This window comes from Bradysia coprophila, unplaced genomic scaffold (genome assembly GCF_014529535.1).
Source record: "Bradysia coprophila strain Holo2 unplaced genomic scaffold, BU_Bcop_v1 contig_259, whole genome shotgun sequence".
In the NCBI taxonomy this organism is placed as follows: Eukaryota; Metazoa; Arthropoda; class Insecta; order Diptera; family Sciaridae; genus Bradysia; species Bradysia coprophila.
The window spans coordinates 1-16,363 of NW_023503521.1; the positions used below are offsets into that span (position 1 = coordinate 1).

Below are 16,363 nucleotides of genomic sequence, written 5' to 3' on the forward strand. Positions count from 1 at the left end.
TTGTTCATGGAATTGATACAAATTTTTTTCCGTCTTTCGCAGGCCGGTCATTTTTCTCTGTTACCTATGGCAGCGTAAGTCAATGGCGAACTTCCTCTAATGTTGTTTCCAGTAAAAAAATTGTGTTAAAACTTGTGAAGTCCTAGATCTTGCATGAATTCACTTGAAATGACATAAAAAAGAACTAACTCGCTCACAAATGAATTGTTAATGATATGCCTGCCGAATGTTAAAGTCAATGGAACATATTAGAACATTAGAACATGTGTTTATTAAATGTTTATTTAGTGTCTGGCAAACATCGTTTGAATAGTTTGATAAAATGAGGAGCTACCACGAAATACAGTAATAGTAATGGAGCTTTGATTTTCAAAAATATTGAACTTGGAAAAGACTCGAACTTAATTCAAATCCAACCCCTTTCCGCAGAGTATTTTTTTTAGAATGTAAAAATTGAACTTACCTTTGTCCAGAAGGTTGGATGCACGATGTAGAATGCCTTCAAGTTTTTCTTGTATCTAAAAATAGAGAAAAGAAATGAATCATTACACCATAAGACGTATATTGTACGTAATCTGTCCTTTTTGATGAATCAAAATGCTATAAAAATAAAACCAACAAGCACGAACAAGGATCAAAAGCCAATACATATAGCCAACATGTGACTAATGTTTAATACCCACCCCTTTTTGTGCAAACAAACTAACAAACATAATAGATTATGGAAACTAAAAATAACTTTCTTGATTGTATGCTACACTTTCAGTTATTACTATTATTGTACGGAATGTACGTACAACTGGAAAAAAGGTCGTTTTGATATCACAAAAAGAATATTTCTTGTCTCGTAAAATGGTATCATATAATGTACACAACGTAGCGTGACGTGTGTGTGACGTGTGCACGACAAAGTTTTAGCATTACAGTGAAGTGTAAAATACTCAAGTTAAAAGCTCTTCCATTTTATGGTCTCCATTGTTAAGTTCACAAGAACATAAACAATTCAAAAGATTTTTCCATTTCATTTTAATGGCATTTTACGGTTTGGAGGTTCGGTTACATGCGGCCTAGTTTTCTTTTCTTTTTTTGTAATTTTCCTCCTTTAATTACAATAGGAAATAGGTCGAGCATTTCATTTCCATTAAACTAATGATTTGTTCAACACACAGACCGAAAATGAAATAAAATACAAAGTTTCCGAAAATAGAACCATGATTGACAGGCATTTGAACCGAATGAAAGTTGTAAATTGGGTCAGATGCTATAAAAACACATAGCAGTCACATTCCAACGAATATAAATTAAAACTTACTTATACGGAAGAATACTGTAGACATCACGTAGCCAATGCAGCGACGGATAATTGTTTGAACTGGTCAACGTGTGGAAATAAGCAATGACATAGTCGCCTTTAACGATCGGATCCAGCAGATAGATTAAGTACAGTAGAGCCTTTTCCAAATCAATATTTTGAGCAGGAAACCATTTTCCGCAGAATACAACTACTGGCCGGCCTAAACGATCAATGCCACTCTGATAGAGACAACCGATGCCAGATACTTCGGTTAGGTCTTCGGTGCGGGCGCGGTGTAGTAATCGTTCATATCTGAAAATATAAAAAATGGAAAATTTTAGGGACTTCATATGTCGTTCAATTATGGTATTAGAGGTACAGAAAATTTCAACCAAGGAGCAGTTGAGTCGATTTTCAATTTCTCTATTTTGAAAAGCAGAAATCTTAACTTTTACGAGTCATTTTTAAGTCTCAAGAAGTCATGTTTTGGTCACTTGTCTACAGTTTTGTTGTATTCAGTGGTAAACTACTTTCTCGAGAGTGAAAAATAAGGTAAGGATGATTTTTATACCGCAAACAAGGAACAAACGCGCAAACAAGACTAAGTTTGACAGTATAAAAATCAGTGAACCAGATCTAATGAACGATTTTTCCTAATTTTTACATTATCTTAAGAGTGTTAAGAGTCCCTTTATTATGGCGACACTTTTATGTCTGGTCTGGCCTGGTACTTGTTTTGGAAGATTTATTTCAAGTAATTCTGTTTGTTGTAGACCGAGCGGAGCGAGTTGTACGTACACAACTTTACTTGCAAAAGGCTAGCATACCTTTCTAAATAAAACCTATTGGCCAACCGACGCCGCATAAAATAAACTTTTTCAGAAAATGAAACTTAATTGAATTTTAAGAAGAAACAAAATCTTGCGTGACAATCTCGCCCGTGTAACAATTTAATTGCTCTTATTCTTTCCTAAATAAACATTTAATTGGCCCTGGTACAACAAACACAGTTTCAATTTTTTTCCGTTAAAACTCTTTAAATTAATGTTTATGCAAATTTCAATCAGATAGCATATAGTCTGGGCCACATAGATTTACAAATTAATTCTAATTTATGCTTTCATAGTGCAATACATTGTGTCTGATTACTTTGTTGTATGCATTCACTGTCACCACATTAGACAAGTGGCAATTTTAATGAGATTTGACTATGTCTTGTAATACCTTGCACATTATAATTTGAAATGTGATATAACAAACAACGCACGAACATTATAATACAACTAGAGGCGAATAAACTTCTTGACAACAAGGTATTTCTGGTATTATAAGTATTGCATTGTAGGGCAATCAATTTCTATAAACGATCGCTTGAAAGCTAATTATAGTTCAATCCAAAGATCAGATATGGCTATTAATGCACTGGAATTGCATAACAGATCCACATTATTAAATGTGAATTTTAATTGTTTGTGATGCTTCTGAAATTATCACTCGGCTTATGTTTTTCCAATAAAAGTTTACCTTGACAATTTTACATTAAATTTATTTAACTTGTCAGGCTTGTACGAAGTATCAGGTCTGACGGCACTATTCTTGTATTTTGGTTAACCTGTTACAGACGGCAAATATGTGACCAGTATTATTATCGGATCTATTATTTACTTCCATCGATTAAAGTATTTTTAATCTGTTGACTTCAAATCTTGTACTTCAATTTATTTAGCATGGACTTTGCTATATAAATGACCCACCATATTAGCCAGAGCCTGATTATTTTTGTCGTCGTTATCAATAACACATGATAAGTGACAAGTTTATTTACCCCTTTCTTCGTTTACTACATCCAAAGATGAAAATTTACAAATGAATATTGACAGTGATGGTAATGATAGGCTGCAGATTCTCTTCCTCGTCAATCGTTCTGAGTGAAAATTCGGGCAATCAAGGCATTCTTGCCATCCGTGTTGCCGATCCGCTTTTCCCTTCTCGGTACACTCAGAGGCAATGAAATTTCAGCATGAATTTGCTTCAGCTGTTTTTCAGCTGATCCACATACACAATAAAAACTGTTTATACTTGTTTATACGGTTGAAGCTGCAAGACACACGCGTGTGGTAGTGGTAAGACCGTATAAGGCCGTATAAACAGGTTTGATTGTATGTGTGGATCAGCTGAAAAACAATTAAATGAATTAATGCTGAGATTTCACTGCCTCTAACTGTATGCTGGCGTATAGACAGCAGAAAGTGTGCAACGAAAGTGCGTTTTTTTTTAAATTGATGGATAGTTCTTTCAAAATGTCAAAATGAACAGGTGTTTTGTCGAACTCGCTTGCAGCTCGTACAGCACCTTATCTTCAATGAATTTCTTGAGGCTTGTAATATACGAGAATTTTCTACGTTGTGCCTAAACAGGGCCGTTGATTTGATTTGATGTGTTAAGAGACCTTACTAGTAGCCTTTTACGGCCAATAACAAGTTCAATCTGGACCATCGGCTTGTGAACCAAGCTTCGCAGTATGCAAATGCTCTCTGAAGGACGTTAGGCACACTACTGATATCTCGCCTAAATGTAGGCTAGACATCATCATATTTGGGTTACGCCCGTTACGCCATCCAAGCCATTCAAGTGGAAGGCTAATACGTAACCACTGAGGCATCCTGTACTTTAGTAATTTCCCGGAATTTCGTTTGTTTAAATTTTTTACAATAATTTCTAGAATATCCAACATTTCCAAGAATTCCCTGTACAATAGCGCCTGTAAGCTTAGGCTTTTAGTACGATCTTTTCACAATATTAGCTGGGGAATTGCTGTAGATAACACACAAGGACTATTTTTGGGAAATCCTTTGATCACATTTTCCTAAATTTTTCAAAATTTTCCTACATTCTTCCACATTTTTCCTAAATATAGAATAATATCCTAGAAATAGGCACCAGCATTTATTTACGTACGAGTCGCGTGCCGCGCCGTATGCAAAGGTTTTTACTTTCAATTATTGTGGACTTGTGACACACAATTGAAATTTTTTTTAAAAATGTGAGAAAAGTTCAGACATGTTTTCAATCAATGTGCTTTCAAAGTTTTCGGATGCAAAATCACCGTGACATGACATCGAAAAATAAATAAATGATTTTTTATGTTAACATTGTTGCACAGAGTACAGCACATGTTTTATGTAGATTGTAGGCTCTGTTTAAGCAAAATGAATATAAAAATGATTTGAAACAGAAGTTCGTCGTTCATATACAATAAAATGAACAGAGTTAATAATTGGCTGCCGTACAGATAGATGAATGATGACAAAAACAAATTATTCTAAAATATAATTGATATGTTGATCAAAATTAAGCGAAATTAGTCACCAGTCACCATATCATGAAATAAAGTATTGGTTGCGCTATTCCAAATGAAGTGATGTGTGAACTAAACGACATTATTATTGACATACTAAAAAAGCGGAGCTTGCGTTTTTTTCTGTCATGTAAAAGATAATGAATCAGATACATCGTCAGATACTCATGTCCATACATCATTGAGTTTATTATAGCGCGTGTAAAATCGAGTTAGTTATCAATTAGCACGATATACATCGTTCGTGTTGCATTTACAGTTTTGTAGTGCACTATCGATTGGTCTGTGACGGATTAGGCTTTTCAACGCAACTGGAAATGGTAAATTTAGCGTGAATTTCATTAGATAAAACCTCATGTGTGTTGTTCAGATTCAAACAATGGGAAAATAGATATGAACGAGACAGAAGCTTTTGGTTTTCCGATATAATTTCAATTCACATTTTAGCTGACCCATGTTCGCTGAATAAATTGATTTCATAATTCTGTGCTCATTACAGCACTTTAAATGGGTGAACGGTTGATAGTGTGTAGAGTAGAGTACATAAAACGAAAAGAAATTATTTCGTTTCGATTCGTGGAGGGAGTGGCTAGATACAACTGATTCTTGCAATTTGTCAATAGCTACACTGTCCCCACACCTTGTTCTCACAAAACAGCTTTTTCTAAATAATCCACTGAGTCCTAAATTTGTCGTTAGTTGACCGGCAAAATACTGTTATATGGGACAATGATGGAAATGGGTTCTTGCCCGAATTAACAAACATCCCACAAGTAGCACCATTTCTATTATTTGCCCACTGCTCATAAATCGTTACATTTGTTTGTTTTTAACTTAGCATCATCATAAGTAGTTGTTTGTTAACGTTTTTCACAACAAAGGCTTCCGAAGTTTCTGTTGAGGGAGAAAATGACTATTTCCTCGCCTGAGTTGTGAAAAGGTTTTTTTTTTCCTTCAGTCACATTTCATCGGTTTATGACATGAACCATTTTCGAGGGGGAAATCACTTTCTCATTTTATCCTTGTCAAAAAAATCAGTGATTTACCCCTCGCCATTTTTGGGAAAACGTTTTTCCCTATTTTGTTGATTTACTAAATTTTTCTTTTTCCATAAAAATTTCTGAAAAAATTGAGGAAAATATGGGAAGATTCAAGAAAATATGAAAAGAGGTTGTCCCAAGAATAGTCCATGATTTCTGAAAAACCTCTAGCACTCTAAGCGCCTTTATTTCTTTAAACGTACGGCCCTTTTTCTGTTAAAATAATATTCTTGAGGCAGGAACTTCAACCGTTACTTTCATCCGTTAAAAGTAATCACTGCCTGTCTTAATCGGATTTAATCTTCAGATTAAATGATCCAAGGACCACTAATGGCAACTACAAAGTGTGATGAAATAACGGCACGAATCACTCCTTGATTCAATCAAAAAAGTTAACTATCACAAACAACAGAAAACGCCGAGAACCGTTCCAATGCTTTTGAAATAATTTACAAATTTGATGCTAATTAAATGCGATAAGAGTTATTAGCAGTTTAAGTACTTAATTCTGATTAATTTACATTCAAGACAATGAATAACATTTTATAATTGAAATAAAATCACATTCTCGTAAAGAATTAATTAAAATTACCATCAGAAAACTTCATTCCGTTACGTCGTCGTAATCGCATTTTTATTACACATTTTCTTAGAACATAAATTTCAACAAAGTGTGCACATATTCTAGGAGAGAAATCAATAAAAAAAAACAATTCAAGGACTGGAGCGTGTAACACGCAATGCCTTTAGACTATCAGTTTTGAAGGTGAAGTCGAATTTTTGGGACGATTCTGAAGATGAATAGTATCCTTTGATGACTCAATTAGGTATCTACGAGTTGTAAAACTTATAACAGTGAGGTTTGAGGTAAAATACATTGGAAACAGGCAGAACCTAAGTTAAGAATTCAACAAAAATGATGAAATCTTAACATTAAAAGCGAAGAGTTTTAGTGAAAATGTTGCATCAAATCAATTACCATTTGCAACTTGTAAAACATGTTCGTCAACAATGCCAATCACGAAAATATAAACAACAATATTTCAAAATTAAAAACCTAGGCACCACACGTTTATAATCTCGCCAATCTCATTTCCAGTCGAACTATGAAAAATTGTTGTTGACGAAAACACTCAAAATAATAAACAAAAATTTTGTTTGTTCCATTTTATGATAAATTGAACCAGTCAAATGAAATATTAGAATCGCGACCATAGGTACACATTTAAGTCATGGATGTTAAGTGGAAAGGCACGATCTATTGAAGTGCTAAAATGTTGTTTTTGAGCTGATTGTAAAGTGCACTGAATCTGATCATGCGAATATTTTCTACTTAACCTTTTAGAAAAGACAAGTACATCGAAGAATCACTAAATCTATTACTTCGTTTGATTAAAGTAACGCTTCATGTTGGATACAAAATCTGTTACTTCAATTATTTTAACAAATATTCTCTTTTATGCCCATTTTGTCGTATTTTCGTCGACGACGTTTCGTTGTTAGAACAAACTAACCTTTCTTCTGGAGTTTCAATTTGAATTTCTGGTGCAACATCTTGTGGAATTGGATCACCCAATTCAATTGATGTTCCTTCCACCATTGTCATCATTTTGTATGCGGTTTTATTGATAAATTTTACTCCGTACGTATGCTATAGACAGCAGTGATATGTGGAAAAATTTATATTGGTGCTCTGGTTAGACAAAATGTTTCAGTACAATTCACAAAGAAAATCAATGTTTTTGTTGTTGTGAAATATTGATTCGACGAAGGAAGGCACTATATTTTCATTAAATGTTTTTCTGGTGTAACTTTTTCGTTCTTATTATTTCCTTCACAACGATTCTCTTTTAATTTCCTTCACGATTTCATCAAAATTTATTTCAATTTTCCACTTTATGTAACCATAGTATAAATATGTATCGGAAAACTTTTCTAAAAACGATGCGTACGTATGTATAATAACCGCGACAATATATCCCAATATGTTTTAATACAAAAAAAATTCTTCTCGTAAATAAACGCTTAAACGTCCAATAGAAACGAATCCAAATTTAGAACTGACGATGAAGTGAAAATTTTGTCTGCTTGAAAACTATATGCGAGTGAGAGACTGTGAGGGAGCATTTAAAAGAGTGATTTACTCCGCAGACGCGGTAATATAGCATGGTGTGACGTTCGTTGTACCAAAAGCACAATGTAAAATGCTTGGTGCGAATGAGAGACAAAACCAAAATATTTGTTTCTGGTTACCTAGCGCACCACGGCGACATTTACAGTGTGTGACGCTTTTTGTTATTATTGTAAAGTTTATAACTTTTCGGAACGGGGTAAAAGTCCTTGTCCAACCATATGAAAATTGTGAATAATGTACGAGTCGGTTCGCACCAGAAGTGAGGGTTCTGCTTTGTTTTATCTATACCATTTCGGTAAACATGCACAAAAATATATGACCCGACAGACATGTAAATTACAATCACTTCTAAAAATACCGCTGAGAATTTGTTGTGCCGAAAGGTATTTCTGTTTGATTTTGATTCGGAAATATGGTATGACGTTCAAGCAATTTTTATTTATGGAAATAGAAGCATTCACATCCTGCCTAGACCTGGGCTTTGCTAAGTAAAGCTTTCATGAAAAATGGAAGGGAAAATTTGAGTTGATGCGCTATTGACCTATCCCAATCGGGGATCCTTAGTATCTCATATCCTAACGAGATTATGTGCCTATAGACACTGAAAAATCGTCAAGAAAAACTCTATTTACTTTACTAGTGAGGTAATGTGGCTATTCCCTCACTAGTGAAAACCTTTTCCCTCGCTCGTAAAGTAAAACTCGGCCTGAAGCCTTCGGATACTTTTACTCATCTGGATACGAGATATCAAATTACTTCACTGGTATAGTAATGTACTATTATTTCCCAGTTATTTATGACCCCCAAAACCTTAAACAGTGACAGAATATGTCTTCTTGTTTACTACATAAGTGTTGCCGGCCGGAATGCCAAAATCGCAGATCCATTGTATCTCTCTGAATAGATTTCAATTGGTATCTCGAACACTAGCCATCGTCTCACAGATTTACTTCGGTTTTCTTTATTAGTAGCCCTAAAGAACTACACCAATTGCTCCATTCGCTTTAATTTATTCGATCGACATTGCTGGATAGGTATAGCATTACAGATGGTTTTCAGAGAAACAGTTGAATAAACAACCAATATTCTTGCGTCGTATTTAAGTTTCGTTTTTTCGTTTTAATAATTTTCATTGGGAAAAGTCTTGCAACGTATAAGATGAAGTGGTGACTCCATGTAACATCAACACGTTTTCGTACTGTCTTAATAGCCTGAACAGACCAGAATAAACTGGAAAATGGTTGGTTGAATTTATCGATATAGGTGGAAATATTTTTTTCTGTTTTAAAGACTTGTACTTACTCGTAATCATTTTCCGGTAGTAAGGGAGAGCTACGACAAAAATTAATAATTGTAATCGGAAAAATCACACATAGTTACTAATACAATTCCTCCAAAAGCATACTCGAAAAAGGAAGTAACATTGTCTCTCTACGTATCATCTTGTTAGCAATACAAATAGAGTAGAACCTAAGTACGCAAGCAATGCAAGCGGGATAAAGCAATTTCATAGATATTTTTTTCTATTTATTTTATCTACTAGTTCGTTTCCCTCTGGCATAGAAAAAGTAAATTACTGATATTGGATGATTGGGATCCACTACACGCGTAGCCTCTCATAATCATTATGGTTGATGTCATTTACGGTAATTATTCCAATATTGTTTACATTTTACTCGCTGCGGAATGCTTACATTATAAAATCAATATAATTTTCGAACTAAACCCATGCTCTGGTCATCGTATTATTTCAGTAATTTCGAGAATTTTACCACGCAATATTCCAGTCACAATTACTTGAAATCAATGTCCTACAATCATAGTGGTCATGACGTCAAACGGACCTGTGTAATGGAAATTGATATACATTTGTAGTCAATGGGACCAATTATTTATTGCGTCACAAGGAATATATATTGCGTCATAAACGAATGGAAATTTTTCGTTTTGTTAAGGATAATGACATTGGTTCTTTGAGCTTGGACGCAAACATATTGTTCATGTGATTCACAAAAAATGTGAGGTGAAACTATGACAAACTACGGTCTGTGTAATTGTTGTAAAAGTAAATGGTTCCGTCGATACTTTCTCGTATCTTTTATGGAATATAAGCTGATCCAGACCAGCTCAAAGCATTTTAAATTAATTTAGTCTGAAGATTTTTTAGTTACGAAAATGAAGTGAAATCATGACTCGACAGCAACTGCTTCCAGTGTACTCGTTTATGTTATGGATCATGCATCACCAATTGGTGCCACAGTCTGTAGTCGTGAAAACGATTTCTCGAATTTTTACAACTTTTCAAAAGAATTAATTTTTTCGAAAATTTTGTGAAAATTTGAGAAAGTTCATGAAAATTCACGAAAACATTTTGACGATTACAGGATCTGATTGAAGCGGTCAAATCGATACTTTTAAAAGCAGACCAATTCTAAGCATAAAGATCTGGGAGAGAATTATGAGAACCGGCTATTTAACTTCAATTCATCGGACATATTCAGCTGTATTTTGCAATAACCATGTTTAAAGACATTTTTTAAATAGTAGAAACTTGGTTATTACAAAAAGGTGTCCAATATCTACCATGTACGTATACACTGCCGTAATTTGCATAAGATACTTAGTGAAAATTATAAACAAAATAATTCTTTGGAGAGTGTAGAATTTGGTTGATATATGATTGGCACTGTCGGCTCTTATAATATCTCATAGTATCATTCTGCGTTAAAGTTGTATTTGATTCGTGGACCAATGATCATTGAAATTTACCGTCTACTGTTCCAGCAATTTCCAATTTTAATTTCTTTCCTCGCATCACCAAGATGAGTAAAATTATCTTTAATCTTTTGTTGCAATTGACTCATAAATCATGATAACATGTTTTGGCAAGAGGTTGAGTCAACATTTTACAATCATCACACCTAAACTTTAGGTTGACAGTCTCTATTTGACGTAGAATACCGAAAAAAATATATGATTCAAACCTCAGGCAATAAATTTCTTAAGTCGAGATCATTTTGCAGTGGCAATAAAAATTCTATCCAAAGTTGTGTAAAATGGAAGAATAAAATATTTTTTTCTTTATCTCAAATTTTATTCAAATAAATGATTGTTGGCGAGTGTCACAATCGCATAAACAAATTTGTATGTCGAACGATGGGTTGGAATTGAGATTAAAGTGGTTAAAATTGTTTAAACAACTTTAATTATTATTTGGAAAATAAAATTCAATATTTGCTTGTACCAGCTCATTTTACAAAACGTTGCGGAATGTTACAGCAGAAACGTACCGAATGAGATAAATAAAACGTCGAAGTAAATGACTGAATTGATAAACCAAGAAATAAATCACGTTTTACTTAGGCTTAGAAAGGTAATTAGTGAACATTATATGCAAATATCTAGTTTTCCCGACTGCGACTCATAATAAAATGAAATCTAGAAGTGAAAAAACCTTGACAAGAGCAAAAACAAAGCACAGTTTTGTTACCTAAAGCTGTGATTGATAAAATTGACTTTATTTTCCACTACTGGTAAGTTAATGCGTCAACCGCGGAATACGTTGCTGTGGTAAAGCATCAGTAAATGTTTTATTTATTAGTTAAACGAATATGAAAAATCATAAGCAACAAAGAGTAAACCGGTCTTGGAATGGTATTCATAATAAACAGATAGCGCGTGCTCATTATTCTAGCGCCTAGAAGCTAGCCTTTAAACTAAAATTATTCCATTTGATCATGTACTGGAAATGCGTCATTACTGTCAACCTGCGAAGTGTTTCTTCGTATTTACGTTCCACAAGTTCGAAAATGTTGGTACTGATTGCAGATAGTTAATAGCTGTTACCTTACCTCGCTGAGATAGAATGCGTTGATCGGTAAAATTGAAAGAATTTACATAAGAATGCAAAACAAACACCGTTTGATACACATTCTATCTGAGAGAGGTGCTGGATTAGTAATTCTTCTTCTATTAGTCATAAGTACAAATCGAGGAGAAAACATTGGATGAAAAGGTTAGGATGAGTTTCATGTACATTCAAGCGAAAGTGAGACTTTCATAACAAAGGTAATATTTCTCTTAGCCTATAAGAAAGCACTAGCGAGTCTCATCGTCGTCGTAAACGGACTCTCGTCTTCGTTGTTGATAGTACATGACTAGTAGTTTGGGTCGTAACCTCTGCCACCTGAGACTGGTGTACAAAGTCTAGGGATTGTCCCCTTTACACCAATCTCAAGTTTCGCACCTTCGGGTATTATGATCTCCAAGATGAGAATCATTGAATGAAAAACGTCTTAACAACTTCACGTCGAAAACAGGGAAATTTTCCTGAGAGAGTAGAAAGGTCAGGGAGTAGGGAACAAAGGATCTTTGATCTGGGTTGGGTTCCTACTTCTCAACGGAGAAGCCTCCTAAAAACTCTACTCTAGGAGTATGTAAAAGGTATTACATCAGTCACTTGATGGCAATTTTCTGTCATTTTCTGACTACAATGAGTAAATAATTTTGTTATGAATCATTTCTTGCATTTCTGGTTTTGTGTCAGGTGGTGACCTGACCATTGTAACGTTTCTTTACTTTGTGCTTATCTTGCCGTACTTTTTAAATACGTGTATGTAATTGACCGGTAACAAGCGATTAATGCAGATCGTATTAGTAATGAAATCAGCTGAAAGAAAACCAGCTATTGCTAGAAGAGCATCACGAAATTATTTACTTTCTGTAGCTTCAAAAATACGAATTTGTCATTTTACCCCAAGGGCCCTCTCAATAGAACAAACTGACAAATTAAAATGAAAAATCATGTATTTGAATGTGTGTGTGACAGCTCCGTGTACAGACAGTACACGGGACTCTTAATGTCAAAAGCAAAGCAAAGTTGACGTTTTCGTGGTAGTGGTGTGTGTGATATAATTTTTCAATGATTTCGGTCATAATTCCTGTAAGGTAGTCTACCTCTATGTTTTACCCTCACTGAAGTCATGTAACACCGAAGTTGTTTTCGAATATTTTGCTTATTTCCAATTATTTTCTTTTAGCAAAATCTCTCAAAGACTCTATGTCAAAATACCAATGTGATCACTTTCACTAGCTACATTATTGAAATGAATGCAAAAATCTGCTCAAAAATAAACCTCTCGCAAGGAAGCTTTTGACATCTCAGGGAACAAAATACAAATTTTAAATGTAACAACCAAATGTACTTACCGTTCTTGATGTTCTATTCCCTCGATACCTTCTTCAATAATATTCTCATACAAATTAGCACGAGGCCTATCACCCAATAGCCGTTGCCTATCTAGGTCACCCTGTTGAATAACAAAAAAAAAAAGAAAAAAAAGTTTTAGTACAAAAGCTCAAAAGCTTCGAAACGGTTTGAAAAGCTCCGCGCGAGCAAACCAATAACACAAACCTGCATCTGCGAAAACGAATGTTGGCCGATATTTAAATGCGAACTCAAACTGAAACCATTCGAGTATTTGTAGTCGATATCCAATCCACCATCCAAATCATTGTGTGGATTTTCATCCGATTCATCATCGGCTGTAAAGAAGAAAAATATTTTTTTTGCTGTTAAATAGTCCGATTGTTATTTTGTGGTTACAGTAAATTTTATCATCGAGGTAAATAAACAAATTTATCTTCTGTATACAATTACAATTTTTATACATACACGAGAACTCAAACGATTCGTTTAGCATTTCTATTTTTGGGTAAATTTGATACCATGAACACAGTGATGTGGGTGGATATATTAAGTTCTTGCAGAAAATCTGTTGAAGTGATAGTGACGGTTTCACGTATCACAATGATCAAAGGTTTTTTTTTCGGTTACGGTGTGTGCGGTTCGGTTATGGTAATTCCATTTTTACAACGTAAATGTAAACAATTAATGGACGTAATTGCAATGCAACAATTTCTTCCAATAACTATGCACAATTATGCAAATGAACCTTGCTTCATGGCGCGTCGGCAGTACACAACTTTTTATTCATTTTTATTCTACATTCAAAGACAGACAACTCTCAACTCAGAAAAACTAGACGAATCTCCATTAAACGATACAATTCATTAAAGATTGTGTGCTTCGGATTGCGCTCTTTATATCACGACGATAACAGACTGAATAGAAAATACGAATTTTCGTTGTTAATTGACGATCATATGGCATTTAGTAAACACCGTGTTTATAGGTGAAATTAGTACATCAAACAAAAGCACGTAGCACTTTTCACGTCGCATGTAAATATCGTTTTATTGACTAGTTTACGGAACTGATAGATCATTTCATTTAGTACACTTGCGGACAGACGTTTGAATCAGAGCGTTAGTTTCATGTTAGTGATTAAGGTCGATTTGTGTGGAAACGTAAAGTCTGATTATACTAATCCTACTTAAGAGAGTAATCGTGACGTTTGATCAAAAAGCTCAAAAGCTTGACGCACATACAAAGACTCGACTCACGGTCTTAGTACTCTTGAAGCATCTCGTGTTTTAAAGACTATATCGGAAGAAGTTAAAAAAATCTTTCAAGTTAAAATATTCGAAGTGAAAAATAGTGAATGATCAATTGAATTACTCATCCTTGAATCGAAAGGACAGATAAATAATTTCCCGTTTTGTTGATGAAAATTTACAATTTATCTTTGTCAATTGTTTTGCCGACGATATCACCGCCGCTTCATAAAAACCATCGAATGTGTAATGTTATTTCCATAACCAGAATGGCATATCTACGTCTGTGTATTTGCATATTACTGACGTGTTTGAAATATTTGAAAGCAAAATGGGAAAATGGAATGGAATATTCGAAATTGTTCGACTGCATAAAAGGGGTCGTTCCTAAAATTCTCGTTACCTTGAAGCAAAGTATGTATATAAGAGTTGAAGGTAATGGAAACCGTAAGCGGATCACATACAATAACGGAACCGCACGTTCGGGAGAATTTGTATGAAGCTTGGTTCATGTGGTTAAGTGTGATACATTGTAAATGGAAAGGTATTCAAACACCATAGCAAAGTCTATAGAAATCTGCAGAACGATATAATGGTGCTGCCCTTTAATTCACTCGAAAATAGGGTTCTGTTCGTTTTTAAGTATTTGCATTCAATATGTTTACGTATTTTGATATTATTGAAGATGACATGTCAGTGTCCATGTAAGTCAACAGGTACAGGACGGACGACGCTGATTTTTTTTTCTTTCTGAAGAGTCAAAATGGGAAAACAATCGAAACCGGAACCAATGGTAAATGTTTAAATTATCTCGCAATACGAATCATTGGAAGCACTACAAGATTTTGGCACGTCTTTCGCGGCCATCGGACTTATATAAGGTAAAATTATTTAGCGTTTTCTAAACATTCTATAACAGACAAATCATCTGTTATTGACAACGACGTCAACAATAAATGATAATCTATAGCTAGGTTTATCTTACATAGCGAAACCTTAGATAAAGCTAAAGAAGTACTAGATTTGTTATCAAACACTGGACGAAGGACAAACGAAGGAACAGTGGCGATTTGTAAAATGTTTTGGACTTTTAAGATGCATCGATGCTTTGCTGAAAAGCATACATTTGGGCATTTGGCAGTCAATTTAGGCACGCCGGAAAGTGCTAAGGGGGTCGAGGAATGCCTCCAAATAATTTTCTAAAAGTCAAATTTTATTTTTTAGAAATTTATTTGGAGGTATTCCTCGACTCCCTTAGCACTTTCTGGTGTGCCTAAAGTTGACAAGTCACAATAACCGGCAACATACATGGATTTTAGTTTACTTTCGATGATATCTTTCCACCAGAATCCTTTTTCAAAACTGTATGACCGCAATAACGACCACGAATGTGTCAACAGAGAATAGTTTTTCTGTATACGTGAGAGTGTATTGGTGAACTCGATGTGTGTATTGGGGTATGTTGAAATATACTATTGGTTGTAGCAGCTTGACAAACGCTGAGAAAACTGACCAGTTTATGAAAAATTCGGTAAATTGCTCACTTTTACGACTTAAACCAAAACTAAATTTTATTTAAAACTAACACATTCATGGTTGTTATTGCGATCGTACATTTTTCGAAGAGGATTCTAAAAGAAAACTAAAATCCATGTATGTAAAAAACGCCCAGATGTATGCTTTTCAGCAAAGCATCGATGCATCTTAAAAGCCCAAAACACTTTACAAACTTCGTTTGTAATAACATGCAAATATAGGCTACCATTTTTGAAAGTTGTTGCCGAGGATCGTCAAAGATGGCGAAATGCTGTTGTGGAGTCAGCCAAAACGCGCATGGGTTAATGGCTGTTAAGTAAGTAAGTTAGCCTTACTTACTACAATTTTAGCTAAGTACCGGTGCCTCTTAAGCTGCTCGCGTTTCTCAGAGCCGGTCAAACGACTTCAACCAAAATAATTTCAGGCATCAGTGCTTTGCTAAAAAGCATACGTTAGGGAGATTTTTAAATACTGGATTTAAGTATACTTTTGATGATATCAGAATCAGTGTTTCAAAGCTGATAGTGAAATAGTTTACAAGAAAA

At 34.5% G+C, this 16,363-nt stretch overlaps 1 protein-coding gene across 1 annotated transcript; it reads right to left on the reverse strand.

Moving 5' to 3' along the window:
- Positions 1-381: 381 nt before the first annotated feature.
- On the reverse strand, positions 382-13,918 carry LOC119078400 (protein GDAP2 homolog). Its single transcript, XM_037185904.1, has 5 exons — positions 13,501-13,918; positions 13,240-13,370; positions 13,035-13,135; positions 1,313-1,606; positions 382-518 (listed from the first exon to the last, which is right to left on the reverse strand). Exons 1-5 carry the CDS (start codon positions 13,526-13,528, stop codon positions 440-442), a joined length of 633 nt encoding a protein of 210 aa, XP_037041799.1. The 5' UTR covers positions 13,529-13,918; the 3' UTR covers positions 382-439.
- Positions 13,919-16,363: the final 2,445 nt, after the last annotated feature.